Here is a 17,281-nt window from a genome sequence, read left to right on the forward strand (position 1 = left end):
CAGAAAACCAGAGAGACGAATGGCCGCTCCGGGTCAGAGCCCCAAACATGCCGCTTCTATGATGAGCTGCATGCCATTTTAGGGGGTTCAGCCACCACTACCTCAGCCGTGTTGTTTGACTCCTTCAATGGAGATGGAGGCAATACAGAAGTAGGTTTTGGGGACGAAGAAGATGATGATGATGAGGAGGTTGTAGATACCTCACAGCAAGCAAGCGGAGAAACCGGTTTTCCCGACAGCCAGGAACTGTTTCTCACCCTAGACCTGGAGCCAGTACCCCCCGAACCCACCCAAGGCTGCCTCCTGGACCCAGCAGGCGGAGAAGGGACCTCTGGTGAGTGTACCTTTTAAAATGCTATACATGGTTTAAAAGCAAGCATGTGAAAGGATTACTTTGCCCTGGCATTTGCGGTTCTCCTAGATGTAGTCCTAAAGCCTTTGCAAAAGGTTTCTGGGGAGGGCAGCCTTATTGTGTCCTTCGTGGTAGGACACTTTACCACTCCAGGCCAGTAATACATACTCGGGAATCATTGTACAACAAAGCATTGCAGTGTATGTTTGCTGGCGTTCAAACAACATCCATTCTTTATCTCTCTGTGTTATCCTCAGGAGAGTGAGATATCATTCATGGTCACCTGATTGAAATAGGGTGCTTTTCTTCAGGGGAGACTCAGAGGAGCCCGTTCCTGGTGGGCTGTTTGCCTGTGGCTAAACAGAAATGTTCCCTGCTGTTAGCCACGGGGAGGGGGTAGGGTTGAGGGGGTAGCCACGCGGTGGGGGGAGGCAAAATGCGACCTTGTAATGAAAGCACATGTGCTATGTATGTAATGTTAACAGCAAGGTTTACCCTGAAAGAGTGTAGCCACTGTTTTATAAAATGTGTCTTTTTAAATACCGCTGTCCCTTTTTTTTTCCTCCACCAGCTGCATGTGTTTCAATGATCACAGGATCTTCTCCTTCCCAGAGGCTAGGGAAGATTAGAAAGAAAAAAAAAAACGCACTCGTGATGAAATGTTCTCTGAGCTCATGCTGTCCTCCCACACTGACAGAGCACAGATGAATGCGTGGAGGCAAATAATGTCAGAGTGCAGGAAAGCACAAAACGACCGGGAGGAGAGGTGGCGGACTGAAGAGAGTAAGTGGCGGGCTGAAGACAGGGCTGAAGCTCAAATGTGGCGGCAGCGTGATGAGAGGAGGCAGGATTCAATGCTGAGGCTGCTGGAGGACCAAACCAGTATGCTCCAGTGTATGGCTGAGCTGCAGCAAAGGCAGCTGGAGCACAGACTGCCACTACAGCCCCTGTGTAACCAACCGCCCTCCTCCCCAAGTTCCATAGCCTCCACACCCAGACGCCCAAGAACGCGGTGGGGGGGCCACCGGCCAACCAGCCACTCCGCCACAGAGGAGTGCCCAAAAAAAAGAAGGCTGGCATTCAATAAATTTTAAAGTTGTAAACTTTTAAAGTGCTGTGTGGCATTTTCCTTCCCTCCTCCACCACCCCTCCTGGGATACCTTGGTAGTCATCCCCCTATTTGTGTGATGAATGAATAAAGAATGCATGACTGTGAAGCAACAATGACTTTATTGCCTCTGCAAGCGGTGATCGAAGGGAGGAGGGGAGGGTGGTTAGCTTACAGGGAAGTAGAGTGAACCAAGGGGCGGGGGGTTTCATCAAGGAGAAACCAACAGAACTTTCACACCGTAGCGTGGCCAGTCACGAAACTGGTTTTCAAAGCTTCTCTGATGCGTACTGCGCCCTCCTGTGCTCTTCTAACCGCCCTGGTGTCTGGCTGCGCGTAAGCAGCAGCCAGGCGATTTGCCTCAACCTCCCACCCCACCATAAACGTCTCCCCCTTACTCTCACAGATATTGTGGAGCGCACAGCAAGCAGTAATAACAGTGTGAATATTGGTTTCGCTGAGGTCTAAGCGAGTCAGTAAACTGCGCCAGCGCGCCTTTAAATGTCCAAATGCACATTCTACCACCATTCTGCACTTGCTCAGCCTGTAGTTGAACAGCTCCTGACTACTGTCCAGGCTGCCTGTGTACGGCTTCATGAGCCATGGCATTAAGGGGTAGGCTGGGTCCCCAAGGATAAATATAGGCATTTCAACATCCCCAACAGTTATTTTCTGGTCTGGGAATAAAGTCCCTTCCTGCAGCTTTTGAAACAGACCAGAGTTCCTGAAGATGCGAGCATCATGCACCTTTCCCGGCCATCCCACATTGATGTTGGTGAAACGTCCCTTGTGATCCACCAGAGCTTGCAGCACTATCGAAAAGTACCCCTTGCGGTTTATGTACTCGGCGGCTTGGTGCTCCGGTGCCAAGATAGGGATATGGGTTCCATCTATAGCCCCACCACAGTTAGGGAATCCCATTGCAGCAAAGCCATCCACTATGATGTGCACATTTCCCAGGGTCACTACCCTTGATATCAGCAGATCTTTGATTGCGTGGGCTACTTGCATCACAGCAGCCCCAACAGTAGATTTGCCCACTCCAAATTGATTCCCAACTGACCGGTAGCTGTCTGGCGTTGCAAGCTTCCACAGGGCTATCGCCACTCGCTTCTCAACTGTGAGGGCTGCTCTCATCTTGGTATTCATGCGCTTCAGGGCAGGGGAAAGCAAGTCACAAAGTTCCATGAAAGTGCCCCTACGCATGCGAAAGTTTCGCAGCCACTGGGAATCGTCCCAGACCTGCAACACTATGCGGTCCCACCAGTCTGTGCTTGTTTCCCGAGCCCAGAATCGGCGTTCCACAGCATGAACCTGCCCCATTAGCACCATGATGCATGCATTGTCAGGGCCCATGCTTTCAGAGAAATCTGTGTCCATGTCCTGATCACTCACGGGACCGCGCTGACGTCGCCTCCTTGCCCGGTATCGCGTTGCCATGTTCTGGTGCTGCATATACTGCTGGATAATGCGTGTGGTGGTTAATGTGCTCCTAATTGCCAAAATGAGCTCAGCGGCCTCCATGCTTGCCTTGGTATGGTGTCCGCACAGAAAAAAGGCGCGGAACGATTGTCTGCCGTTGCTCTGACGGAGGGAGGGGCGACTGACGACACGGCTTACAGGGTTGGCTTCAGGGAGCTAAAATCAACAAAGGGTGTGCCTGTACATCAAGGAATATTTCAGGCAGGACTGCACGGAGGGTTCCAATAAGAAATGGTGCACCTAAGTTATCGTTGTTATTGGAACAAGGAGGTTAGCCTGGCCTCTGATTGATACATGGCTAGATTTACCTTGCTGCACCTTCTCTGTGAGTGACTGCAGTGTGATCTAGACAAGGGAGGAGGCAAATGAGTACAAAACAAATCTGGTCTATTTCTTGTTCTGACCCACTCCATCTATCTTTTACATCTTTGGCTGGCAGCAGACGGTGCAGAAGGACTGCATGCCATCCACATCTCATGGCTGCTCAGCAGAAGATGGTACAGTACGACTGCTAGCCATCTTCATCTCTTGCCTGCCTGGCATAAGATGGTACAATACGACTGCTAGCAATCCTCATCTCTTGCCTGCCTGGCAGAAGATGGTACAGTACGACTGCTAGCAGTCCGTATCGCCTGCCCGCTCACCATAAGACGGTTCAATAGGACTGCAGGACTAAAGAGAATGACCTGGTCAAGTCACTCCAAATTTAGTCCCTGCGCCCATGTCTGCCCAGGCGCTCCCGGCCGACGTGGCCAGGAGCACCTCGGACACGACGAGGACGACTACCAATCGTATTGCACCGTCTGCTGCCAGAAGGCAATGGGTTGCTGCTACTGTGCAGCAAAGCCGTACCGCGTCTGCCAGCACCCAGGAGACATAGGGTGACGGTTACCTGAGCTGGCTCCATGCTTGCCGTGGTATGGCGTCTGCACAGGTAACTCAGGAAAAAAGGCGCGAAATGTTGTCTGCCCTTGCTTTCACGGAGGGAGGGAGGGAACGGGGGCCTGACGATATGTACCCAGAACCACCCGCGACAATGTTTTAGCCCCATCAGGCATTGGGATCTCAACCCAGAATTCCAATGGGCAGCGGAGACTGCGGGAACTGTGGGATAGCTACCCACAGTGCAACGCTCCGGAAGTCGACGCTTGCCTCGGTACTGTGGAAGCGCTCCGCCGAGTTAATGCACTTAATGCACTTAGAGCATTTTCTGTGGGGACACACACACTCGAATATATAAAACCGATTTCTAAAAAACCGACTTCTATAAATTCGACCTAATTTCGTAGTGTAGACATACCCTAAGTGTGGCAAGAAAGAATTCCTTCAAGAAGAGAAGTGAGAAAAGGTAAAAGTGTCCAAGACAAAAACAAACAAACAAACAAACATATGATGCCCCTGAAAATACAGTATTTTTAGAAATAGAATCATTGTGAAGGGGCCTGACTAAAAGGAAGAAAATGGAAATTTTATCCTGTCTAAAAATTGGGTTTTAGCAGTGTCACTCCAGCAATGAGAGAAGAGCTCTGTGTAAGCTCAAAAGCTTGTCTCTCTCACCAGCAGAAGTCCAATAAAAGATATTACCTCACCCACTTTGTCTCTCTAATATCCGGGGACCAACATGGCTACAACTCTGCATTCTCCAGCAATAATTCTGTCTTACTAGGTATTGACAGACCAAAACCACCAGTCAGAATTTTTGGGATATTTCTGCCTCTTAGATTCTACTCTACACCAGGCATAAAAGCTTTCATACTTCACAAAATATAGTTTTCCCTGGACAAAGTACACCAGAGAAGAATGAGAATTCCAGAGCTTTAGCGACTCATTTAGTTAAATAATTTGTCTGCATTAAAATTCCCTGATTAATCTTCTACCAAGAAGGCAAGTGAGGAACTCAAATCCTCCTCCCTCAATTTCAGAGCGAGAGAAGGAAGAAACAAGTTTGCTTTGCTTTTCTGAATTCCTTTTACCCAAAGAGATTTCTCGTTTGGAGAATCCAGAGACAAGTAAGTATTCTTTTATTTTCTTTGCTTTTCTCCTTAACAGCACTGGCTGCTTGAGACGCAACAGACAAGAAACAGCCATATCATCAAGTAGCTGGAGGAGGAGGCCTGAATCTCCTCAGGGCAGAGACTGCTTTTACAGGCACTCAAACAACAGGTGATGCCAGTCACCATCTCTCCGTAGCACTTGCTACTAGCCTGCCCTTTCATTCCTGGGAGATAGGACTATGAGGATAATTTCCTTGTTTCATACTTTAACATAAACTGGAGAAACAGGCCAGTTCAGCAGTAACTGTACTGGAGAAACAGTAATTGAAGGGTTCAGACATTTTGAAGAGCAGAAAATACACTATTTTATGTTTCTTGTTTGGTGTTTTCATTTTCACCAGTTTGTTCAATGCACTAATGTTGTCCAACATAGCCCACCCGTATAGCTGCTGAGAATTCCAGCAATGTTCTCCCCATCTATTGGCCTGAGTAGGAGGTCAGTAGATTGGAGCAGCTGGAGCAGGCCCATTTGTAAAATGTTTATGGCCTGTCGCGACCCAGTAAATAGTCTGAGGGTGAAGGTCCTGGGGTGGTTTTGGTTGGGCCCGGCCCCCCCCCCCCGCAAGCTGGCTGGGCTTGGCTCTCTGCTTCAGGCGATGGAGCCTCCAGGTTGCAGCGCCACGCAGATTTGGCCCCGCCCCCCTGACTGGACCAAATTTGTGTGAGTGGAGTTGTGATCTGGCTCATGGGGTTGCATTGCCACTCACTCAACTTTGGCCTACTTGGACTCCCATCATCATCATGATGGCTGGGCCAAACCTGAGTGGCGCTAGGACCCCAGAGTTTGCAGTGCCTGGAGAAGGGAGGTGAGCCCAGCCAGCCCTGTGGGACAGCAGCTGCCACACGACCCTTTGAAACATTCTGGCAACCCAATTTTGCGTCCTGACCCAGAAGTTGAGAAACCCTGATCTAACCTTTGTAATGCTCCACTGGACTTCATTGCTAGCAGGGAATTAAACAAAAGCCACAGAAATTGTTAGTTTTATGCCAAGATATAGCCAGGCAATGCAACGACAACTTCTGTTTTCTCATTAGATGAAAAACTGCCTTACCTTCAATTTGTGCCCAAACTGCACAAGATTGTGTCCTCACCTGGAAGGGAAAACATAACCAGTGTCACTATTTTCCCAGGAGATGTATTTTATCAACAAGCCTACACCATCAGCAAAGGCATTCAGACAAGAAACATTTAAATGTATTACAGTGGGAATGGATTCCTATGGTTTTGCTAGATCACCAAGCTTTCCTGAGAAGGCTCCAGGCTATAAAGATAAGATTAAAGAGAAAGGTTTGAGGAAAGTCTAGCTCTCATCTTTTGGACAGAAAAGAATGGATACCTAAAAACCCTACAGGGCGAGGGCTATAAAGTTGCATGGTTAAGCTTTCAAAAAGTTGGGAAATACCAAAGTTAGCGTTGCATTTGCAGTCTTAACTCTGCCCCCTATTCGCATATACAGATTCCTATACAGTGTTTAATTACATGGTCACTCACTGTGTCTCGAATAATATAGTACACAGTGTTTTCTCCACCCTTGAATACACATTTAGCACCTTAAAATTTTTAAAGAAACTTTAATACAGTACTTACACTAGTTTAATTTTCACAATGATCCAAACTATCATTATGGACAGACTTTTTATAAATTCTTGTTTAATCAGTTTTCCTCTTTTTTGATGTGTTCTCGTTTCTGTTTTCTTTTTCTGCATCTCACACCCTCAAACATACATATACATTTTAAGTATAGTACTGCTCTATGGTGTATACTTAATATGAAGTATGTTATATTGGCATGGTTTAACATGTACTTTACATATAAATGACTTACATGGACTCTGGTATTTACATATATTTTATTGAAGGTTTTAGACAAAAAAGTATACTATTGCAGTGGATAAATGGTATGTTATCATGTAATTAAAGACTAAGTCATGATGCATCTGCACAAAGGGACAATCTTCGTTTGGGGCTTTATTTTGAGCTTCTATACAACCTCAATGATACTTAATATAGTCTTTGCTATGGGATTTTCTAGCTGTTTAAAAGGATAAAAGATAGGGTAAAGAATGAACAAAAACAGACCTACAGGACTTCGCTCTGTCTGAGGCAACCTCCCCTAATATCATGCACCTAACAAGGTCCCCTGGGATTGAGCCAAGAGATCCCAATGGAGTCCTTGCTTCAGCCTACCTACTGCCCTTTTCACTATGTAGATAAGTCAGTCATGCACACACAGACAGCGTAGCCTTCCACAGCTGTGCACTTTCCATGTCTAGGAGAGAAAACACGAGCAATGTACTGTACATGCGCGCACACCATGACTTTTCCAAGACCAGTTGGCAGAACAGTTAAAGGCATTTTCCCCTCAATTAGGGTTCCTTATTTTCCAAATTTCAACTTTCTACCCCTAGCCATTTTGATGCCTGTGCTACATACTACAAAATACTCTAACTGGAAAACCAAATTTACCTCCCTCCCTCGCAGACTTACTGTGGCTTTATTACATATTCACTCCACAAATGCTGAATGATGAAACTGGGGTTGTAGGCGGCTTTATTTATGCTAAAGAAATGAATCCCACATCATTTTAAGCTCCAAGCACTATTATTTTCGAAGTATCTTTCATTTTGGGCCTTGGCAGGTTGAGAGGTATGGAATCCATAAAGCAATCAGTGGAGACTGAAACAGGCACCAGATGGGTTGGAGTTAATTAAATAACACCACTCTCTCACTGAGGAGACATCCAGGGATGGACAATTTGTTCTGCTTAATGGAGGTTTTCATGATAGTGCCAGGCAATCTGTAGCTATTTCCCAAGCCCCCTCTCTCTCCAGAATTCCCACTTCTCACCTGCCAAATTTATCATTAGGAAAAATGGTACTCATCCATTATCTCAGCTTTCCTAGCTCCTTCCCTGATGCTCTCCCAGCATTCCCTGTTGCGGATCAGGCGGCATGACATTTGGCTAGTGTAAGTGGATGTCCCTCACAGTTCCCTCAGTCTTTCGCATTTCACTCAGCTTGTACAGGTGCATACGTTGCAATTTTATTAAAAGCCATTTTCATTTTTTGGTTCTCATTTGTACAATGCTATGGGGCTTGGGTTTCCAGAACTGTAGGAGAATATTTAAAGGTGACCTGCAAAAGGAAAAGAATGGGATTGTACCCTTTTTGGTTACTTTATGATGTATAAAGAAGACGTGAAAGTTCTGTTTTGTGAAACTTCAGGTCATGTATTACCCGGAATACTCTATGGCCTGGTCTACACTAAAAAAATTACCCATTGCTGACATCCGTTGTCAGGAACAAGTAATTTGTCTAGTGTAGACCAGGTGTATGATGCTGAAATGACGACTCCACAAGAACAATAATGTGGAAGTTGAGCAATTTAGGAATTTAGTCACATTATTTAAAATTCTTTGGTCTGGTGTTTGCTTATAACTATTTAATATAAAGTGAGCGCTGTACTCTTTGTACTCTGTGTTGTAATTGAAATCAATATATTTGAAAATGTAGAAAAACATCGACAAATATTCATAATAAATGTCAATTCGTATTTTATTATTAACACTGCGATTAAAACTGCGATTAATCACAAATAATTTTTTTAATCTTGTGATTAATTTTTTAAATCGCTTGACAGCCCTATTTAACTACAATGACTAATAAATAAAGGCTTCCTTCTCCTCAAATGTTGAAAATTCAACAATCCTGCCCCTTCAATAAAGGTATGAGTGTCAATATACACCCTCTCAATAAGTCTTCCCGCAAAACCAGGGGTGCCCAGAGTTGACATCCCCTGTTATTTATAAGGCTAAAATGCAAATAAAACAAAAAACTCCATTAAAGAAGGTCTGGTTATCTTGTAGAGTCACTTGGAAGAACAGAATACCTTAGAGTAAAAGCACTTGACTCAAAAGAAAGAATCATATGTTGATGTTGAGTGACTTTCAGATACTAACACTCCCTATGGCTAAATTATGGCCTCTGTAAATTATAGGCACCTGTAATTACCTACGAATCAGTGGGGTTTGTGCACCCATCCATTAAGGCAGAAGTTGGCACTAAATCCCTAATCCTTTCCTTTGTTTATATTTCAGCATCCAGAATCGCTTCTGCATTACAATTACTGCAAGCAATTAAAATGTCTACTTCAGGACCTTTCAATTTAAGTTTTATATCATCAACTTCTTGTCTCTGACAATATCATCAAAACAGAACAAAAAACTGAAAATGTTCCCTGGTTTTCCAATCAAAACTTCTTTCATTCAACAAAGACTCAGAGAAAAGTTTTTTTTTTAAAAAAATACCCATTACCTTATTCCATTGGCTTATAATTCTCAGTACCACACAGTAATCTTTCCCCTGCTTTAAGGGAGCATTATAGAATGCCCCATAGTAATGTCGGTCTCCAAGAGAGATCAGCATGTTGTCAGCAACATCCTTGGCCAGGAATTCAGCTGCCACATAACCCTCAGTGGCATTGCTAAAGAAAGTCACAGCAGCCAGGGAATCACAAGTAAATGTGCTTTGCAAGGCCAAGGGAAGCACAATCACTTGATAAAAACTAGAATGAAACAGAAAAGCAACCATCAGCATTCATTTGCATGCACTAAACACCAGAGATAAATCATATTTGCATTTAGTTCTTTATATATTTTGGCCCTTTGTTTAATAGTTTTCAAATCACTAACATCTCAGGTGAACTCTTTCCATGTGTGGGTGAAATAGTTCCCTTTATATATGTGCTATTTATTGCCTTTGTTTAAAACAGACTATACATGCCTATTATAAGGCTGATTTTCCAAATTGCACACACAGATTTAACATGATTGCGCATGCTAATTTAGTATTTTCATATGAGAATTGCCAACTATGAATCTCTACAAACTGCCTGTTTGCTCAATTCATCCAACGCACAACTTTCTCCTTGAAGCCAAAGTGGAGCTGAAAGATATTATCAACCTATGAAAAACTATTTGTTCCTGATTTCCCAGAAAGATGCTGTTTCCAGTATCAAGAAAGTGATGAGAGCTCCCATCTATTGGACTTTAATTGGAAACTTGCCCCTTGAGTTCACTAAAAGTTCAGAGTGTGATGTCCTCCCATAAAAAAGAGCAACTCTCAGAGTACATGTACTGTACTGTTGCTACACTATCCTTTGGCTCCTGCACTAGGTTTTCGCTTCCAAATATTTCCTGCTTTACTGTAACGTGAGTTCCAGTAACTCGTCTCTCTCATTTCCCAGGCACTTACCACCAGACGTCAGCAGAGTTAAAACTCACTACTCCAAAGAGTATTTATCATTTTTGGTACCCATAAATTAATATGGTGTTGCTGTTTATCAGGATTTGGAGAAAAGACCTTTTTCAACTTCCTCTTGGTTTTCTCTAGTAACTAACTCTAGTAACTGGTTTTCTCTAGTAACTAGAGAATTTCCTGCTAGCTGCATAATGTGGTCTGCACATAAAAATTATAAACTGCTCTTAGTTACACCAATGAATATCTGGGGTAGCTCCACTGAGCCAATGAAGTTACACCAGCATAAATTCAGAGTAATTGAGGACAGAATTGTGGTCCAAAAAGGAGAGATTAAACTGAAGCAAAACTCCAGATCTGAACAATCACAAACTACAGTGAAGATGGGACCTGGATTCAAACATTCTGGTTTGGTCCCACCTCTAATAAAATTATCTAATTGAATACAGTCTAAAATAAACAAACATCTAAATGATCAGTACTTTAAAAATATATTTTGAGAGAATCAGGAGCATGTAAGGAAGGACAGAAAAAAAACAACACAGACCTGATAGGTCCATTTCTATCTTCTGCTTTCCGTAGGCTGAGCGCTGGCACAGGACCGTGTACTGTTACAAACTCTATTTCTGGGAATGGAGGATCTAAAAAGCAAACAGTATCAGTACTTTAGAAAAGTTTGAGGAATAATCCAAGTCTGAGGGTAGTAAGCGTTTTCTCACACAGCACAGTAACTAAAATGCTAACCCTAAAAGCTAGAGCTGTGCTTTAGAATCAAATCTGAACACAAGATACCTTAAAATGTACAGACGACGTTTTTGGTTAACAAATATTGGAGATGGTTTTTATTTCGATCGAACTGCATATCAGCAGGCTCAACCTAAGAAAGCCAATATGTGCGATCTGAACCTTACTTTTTGTAGACCTTGAATGCCTCCGTCAAATATTTTAAAGCTGTCATCAGAGACTTTCAGCAAGTGCTTCCCTGAACTTTCAAGAGCCCCCTCGAATCCTGGAGAACTCAGAGGGAGGAAAATAAATGCTGTTGCAGTGGCTTTCTTTGATTCCTATTTTGTACCCTCACCTTCCTCTGACATTCAGCACAGTCAAGAGAAGCTTTAATTCAGTTTTCTGCCTGGAGAAAATATTCAGGATTTTTATATTTTTTTAATCCTAGTCAGAATGCACAAGGCCTAAAATGTCTAACCAATCTGAGCTTTGTATTAAATTTCAGATGGGCAGTGTAAAGGGAAAAACAGCTTTAGGGCACTTACCAGTACCTGCCAGGCCTAGCATGTGGCTTGAAGAGTTGCAAATCTGCAAGCCACAAGTGCCTTTAAAGTTGGGGTCTTTGCCACATTGGGCAACTGGTCAGACTGCCCTAATAAGATGTAAAGCCGCAACAATCCAAAATTTATAATTAGTTTCATTCTCACCCCAGGAAACAGGAGGACTCTATGATGAAGTTCTTCCATATGCAGTATTTGGCAGCCAGGACATTAAGAAAAATGCACGTTGCCAGAACGTTAATGCGTGCCAAAAATAAGTCAACTACCATGCCTGCAGATCATCAAAATTTAACAATCCCTGTGGGAAAAATAAAGCCTTCAGACCACCTTCATAAAGTCGGCAACAATAGCAGCACCTAATGCAGAGCAGCCATTGTGTGGGAAAATTCCTGATCAAGAGTGAAAAGCTGCCACCCCAAATTCAGCGGTTTGCCATTAACATCTATCCCTCTTGGTCTTCAGGTAAATTACTATAAAAACAAACATTCTCCCAGGATTACAGGCCACCAGTTTGAAGCAGTATCCTTCAAACTTCACAGTGACACAAACCTAAAAGTGCCAGTATCTACCCGTCTTCAACTAAACCCCGCTCCAAATACCCCTCTCAGAATCAGTGCTGGGTAGGCCAGGAATTTGGTACTTTACCATGGGTTTCATTTTTATGGCAAGAATATTTGAGCTGGGTCACAGTGTTAGCTGAAAGCCAAAATATAGCAGACAGAACATGTAATAGCATTGCAAGTGAAATAGGAAAACAGCACAGATCTTGAGGCTATACCTCCTGGAAATGACAAGATGGGACACTTGTCCACATCACGTTCAATGGTTTTGGAAGACTCCGCATTCGCACTGTGGCAAATCCTTGATTCCCCATTTGTGCATCAGGTGCACACATCTTCCATGTAATGTCCTAATATGGTTGATGGTCATCCACTATCTTCGGCAGAGCAAGAAACCAGGTCGTTCAACGGTGCGATCATCTACAAGGTGCTTGTTGTTTATGTCAGAGCCTGCCCATTGTATCCGCCAGGGGTTTTCTGAGTTGAAGCTGGGTGACAGAAGAGCTTCTCCAAGCACCCAGAATGGCCAGCAGGATTTAAGGCAAGCGCAAGATGGGTGAACAAAGCTATCATGGAGTGGGAGTTTTGGATTAGCAAGAATTGTCTTGTACTAGTGCAACATAGCCATCTCTCACCAGATAATTGGAGAAAGTATGTTTGCGAGGACTAGAATCCAAGGCAGCGGTGTGGCCTTCAGGGTGCCACTTACAAGTCTCAGAGCCACATTTAGTTGGATGTCGTTGAGGTCTGTGTGCGAGCTTCTTCCCCAAACTGGTGCATAGCTCTCTGCCATGGAATAAACTAAAGCCAGCGTTGCTGTCCATACCATTTGAGCACCACAGCCCCAGCTCAAACTTGCTAGCTTTTGGATGATATTGATGCGACTCACCTGTTTGTTCTCAAGTAGATATTTCACACAGGAATGGCCTGAATTTTTAAAAAACATTAAGATTCCTAATTTACTTGTCCCTGGTTTAAATCTCAGAGACCTCTGACTTTTTACAGACACAGTTTACAACTGAAGCCTTAGGACTGCACAGACTATTCACTACACGTGTGATGAACAGTGTCACTTTCAGTAGGAATCCTTAAGGTCTTTCTGATTAGCTGATCTTTTGCACTCCACCAATACTATATGACTAGGACAGCACTGTAATTTACTTTACTATACATACTACAGTCATAATGACTCAATTTAAAGATATTATTTTCTTTATGTCTCTTTTTAAATATGCCTCTATTTAAAATGAACATATGCGTATGGCCAGTCAATCATTTAGCTTACCACCCTTTTAGAAATCCTTCATTTGGTGCACTAGAGCAGCCCTGTTTGAGTTTCTCTGCTTTTCTAGAAGCCATTCTCTGCTGATGATAATGCTTTAAAAATAGTGATGCCCCTGAGCAACAAGGTTTGCATCCAGATGGTATCTTTTCTCAAGTTCAGGGAAGTCAAATCAAGGGTTCTAGTTCAGACAATTCTCTGCTGAAATAATGCCATTTTCCTAACTGACATTTCTTGAAAACACATTGTTTGCAAATGTTTATCACAGAATCATAGAATATTAGGGTTGGAAGAGACCTCAGAATGTTAACTAGTCCAACCCCCTGCTCAAAGCAAGACCAACACCAACTAAATTATCCCAGCCAGGGCTTTGTCAAGCAGGCCTTAAAAACCTCTAAGGATAGAGATTCCACCACCTCCCTAGGTAACCCATTCCAGTGTTTCACCACCCTCCTAGGGAAATAGTGTTTCCTAATATCCAACCTAGACCTCCCCCATTGCAACTTGAGACCATTGCTTCTCGAGACCATTGCCACCACTGAGAACAGCAGAGCTCCATCCTCTTTGGAAGCCCCCTTCAGGAGTTGAAGGCTGCTATCAAATCCCCCCTCACTCTTCTCTTCTGCAGACTAAACAAGCCAAGTTCCCTGAGCCTTTCCTCATAAGTCACATGCCCCAGCCCCCAATCGTTTTTGCTGCCCTCCTCTGGACTCTCTCCAGTTTGTCCATAGCCGTTCTGTACTTGGGGGACCAAAACTGGACACAATAGTCCAGGTGTGGCCTCACCAGTGCTGAAGAGAGGGGAATAATCACTTCCCTCGATCTGCTGGCAACATTCCTACTAATACAGCCCAATATGCCATTGGCCTTCTTGGCAACAAGGTCACACTGCTGACTCATATCCAGCTTCTTGTTCACTGTAATCCCCAGGTCCATTTCTGCAGAACTGCTGCTTAGCCAGTCAGTCCCCAGCCTGTAGCGGTGCATGGGATTCTTCCTTCCTAAGTGCAGGACTCTGCACTTGTCCTTGTTGAACCTCATCAGATTTCTTTTGGCCCAATCTTCCTATTTGTTTAGTCACTCTGGACCCTATCCCTACACTCCAGCGTATCTACCTCTCCCCGCATCTTAGTGTCATCCGCAAACTTGCTGAGGGTGCAATCCATCCCGTCATCCAGATCATTAATAAAGATGTTGTACAAAACCAGCCCCAGGACTGATCCCTGGGGTACTCCGCTTGATACCAGCTGCCAACTAGACATCGAGATGTTGAGCCCTATCTGTTGAGCCCGACAATCTAGCCAGCTTTCTATCCACCTTATAGTCCATTCAACCAATCCATACTTCTTTAACTTGCTAGCAAGGATACCATGGGAGACTTTATCAACAGCTTTGCTAAAGTCGAGAAATATCACAACCACCGCTTTTCCCATATCCACAGAGCCAATTATCTCATCACAGAAGACAATCAGGTTGGTCAGACGTTACTTGACCTTGGTGAATCCATGTTGACTGTTCCTGATCACCTTCCTCTCCTCCAAGTGTTTCAAAATGGAGAGCTTCTCCCACAAGTGAGGGGAAAAATCACAGATTTTGCAATCACTGGTTGCAAATTTTTTTTAAAATTGAAAATCAAGACCGGAAAATCATTTGCATAACAAATGCAGGGGTCCCATGTGTGAAACGCTGGGTAAGGCAGGGTTAGGCTGTGGAGACCTTAAAAGTGAAGACAAGTAGTTTGTGTCTGATGCAGACAAGAAGGTGAAGCCGGTGGAAAGGTGCAAGAGGGAAGAGATGTAATCAAAGTCACAAGTCAGGAAAATGCTCCAGGCAGCAGAATTTGTCAAGGCCAGAGAAGACACCATTGAAGCAGTTGAGACATGAAAGTTTTTGATTCCAATGACATCTCTGGTGACCAGATGAGAGTTTTAGTTGTGCGGACAGAGAGGAAAGGTCATATCTTAAGAGATGTTATGCAGGAAGAAATGCAAAGATTTAGGTGTGGCCTGGAAGTGGAGATCTAGAGAGGGCCAAGTCAAAGAAAATGCCCAGGCTATGGGCCCAGGCAAAAGGGAGGATGGTGATGGTGTCCTGGAGGACTGGAGAGAATGATTAAGAGTTCTGCTTTGGCCAGGTTGTGTTTAAGATGAAGGTTGGACATCCATGGGGAGATGTCAGAAAAATAAACTGAGATTTTGGTTCGGCCAGGGGGAGACAGGTCAGGCATGCAGAAGTAAATCTTCAAGTTATCAGCATAATGGTGGCAGCTGGAGTTGTATTTGTGAATGTGACTGCCCAGAGACAGGATATAAAAGGAGAAATGGAAGGGGCCAAAAAAAGAGACCTGTAGAAATCCCAAAATTCACTGGAAGGAGATTAAGTTTATATATAGAGGAAGGATTTCACATACAACCTCTCATAGACAATTGCATTGGGCTAGTTTATGGCACCGATCCTGTCAACAGTTACCCTTGTGCCTAAATTTTATTCATGCAAGCAGTCCCATTATCTTCAATAGGGCTACTCACATATATAAAGTTAAATACATCACACATAAATATTTGCAAGATTGGAGACTAAATTCCTGTCACATAAAAACATACATTTATATTACTGGTTGTCATCAATCCCCCTGCCTGCTTCACTGAAACAGAAAATCATTTCTCTGTAATTTTTGTTGTAACTCATCACCCCCTGGAGGTCTGTCAGGATAGCAGAAATATCAGGGAATATCCACAGTAAATCCACATGTCTCCTACAGTCCCTTCCTCCCTCAGTGGAAGGCGGAAATTTTTAACATTTGAAAAAAGAAAAAGAAATGAAAGATCCCCCAACCACGAGGGGAGTTAGGTGAGTTAGCCTAACTTTATTCCTACTTGCACATGAACGGAACAATGGTAAGCTGTTTTATTTTCCCCTAAGGTTATGGAATTCCATTTGGGATGCAATGTGTGACAAAAACCCAGAATGAGAGGGGCACCACAAAACTATTCATGGAGGAAACATAATGCTGTGGAATTCATTCCCTTAGGGCAAATAACTCTTTCTAGACCTTCAGTTTCATGATTATTCATTTCTGATGTAAATAATTTTTAATAAGAAGAGTGAGGGGTCCCTACCTTTGTGTGCCTCGGTCTTCACAGACAAGGTCAGCTCCCAGACTGCTGCGCTGGGCAGCACAGTATGGGGGGAGGTGAGAAGCCCTCAGTGGTGAAAGAACAGGTTAAGGACTATTTAGAAAAGCTGGACATGCGCAAGTCCATGGGGCCAGATGCAATGCATCCTAGGGTGCTAAGGGAGTTGGCTGATGTGATTGCAGAGCCATTGGGCTTATTTAGTCTGCAGAAGAGAAGAGTGAGGGGGGGATTTGATAGCAGCCTTCAATTACCTGAAGGGGGGTTCCAAAGAGGATGGGACTCGGCTGTTCTCAGTGGTGGCAGATGACAGAACAAGGAGCAGTGGTCTCAAGTTGCAATGGGGGAGGTCTCGGTTGGATATTAGGAAAAACTATTTCCCTAGGAGGGTGGTGAAGTACTGGAATGGGTTACCTAGGGAGGTGGTGGAATCTCCATCATTAGAGGTTTTTAAGGCCCGTTTTGACAAAGCCTGGGATGATTTAGTTGGAGTTAGTTCTGCTTTGAGCCGGGGGTTGGACTAGATGACCTCCTGAGGTCTCTTCCAACCCTAATCTTCTATGATGCATATCCTTGCTGTGGCTTATTCATTTAAGACCAGTATTTCTTAAATTCTTCCTAGCCATTTCTCAAATGCCAGTGAGTGTTTATTTTTAAAAAAAAAAAAAAAAGACATTTCTTCAATTCAGAAATAGTCAGCGACAATGTTTTACCTAGGATATCTTCTTCACGAATGATCTATAAAAGAGAAGAACACATTTGGGACT

General features: G+C 43.8%; 1 protein-coding gene across 19 annotated transcripts in view; it reads right to left on the minus strand.

Annotated features, from left to right (window-relative positions):
- The window catches only part of SUSD1 (sushi domain containing 1), a 113,223-nt gene that overhangs the window by 12,817 nt on the left and 83,125 nt on the right, over window positions 1-17,281 (minus strand). For 9 of the 19 annotated variants that reach the window (XM_073345628.1, XM_073345630.1, XM_073345635.1 and 6 more), the window contains 3 exons: window positions 10,800-10,893; window positions 9,311-9,560; window positions 6,049-6,088 (listed from right to left, as the gene is read on the minus strand). The exons of 2 other annotated variants lie outside the window; for them this stretch is intronic. In XM_073345628.1, coding sequence (XP_073201729.1) covers window positions 6,049-6,088; window positions 9,311-9,560; window positions 10,800-10,893 — 384 coding nt within the window. 8 more of the 19 variants (XR_012159126.1, XR_012159127.1, XM_073345633.1 and 5 more) reach the window with 7 other exon arrangements.

Source organism: Lepidochelys kempii, chromosome 5, assembly GCF_965140265.1.
Source record: "Lepidochelys kempii isolate rLepKem1 chromosome 5, rLepKem1.hap2, whole genome shotgun sequence".
Lineage (NCBI taxonomy): Eukaryota > Metazoa > Chordata > Testudines > Cheloniidae > Lepidochelys > Lepidochelys kempii.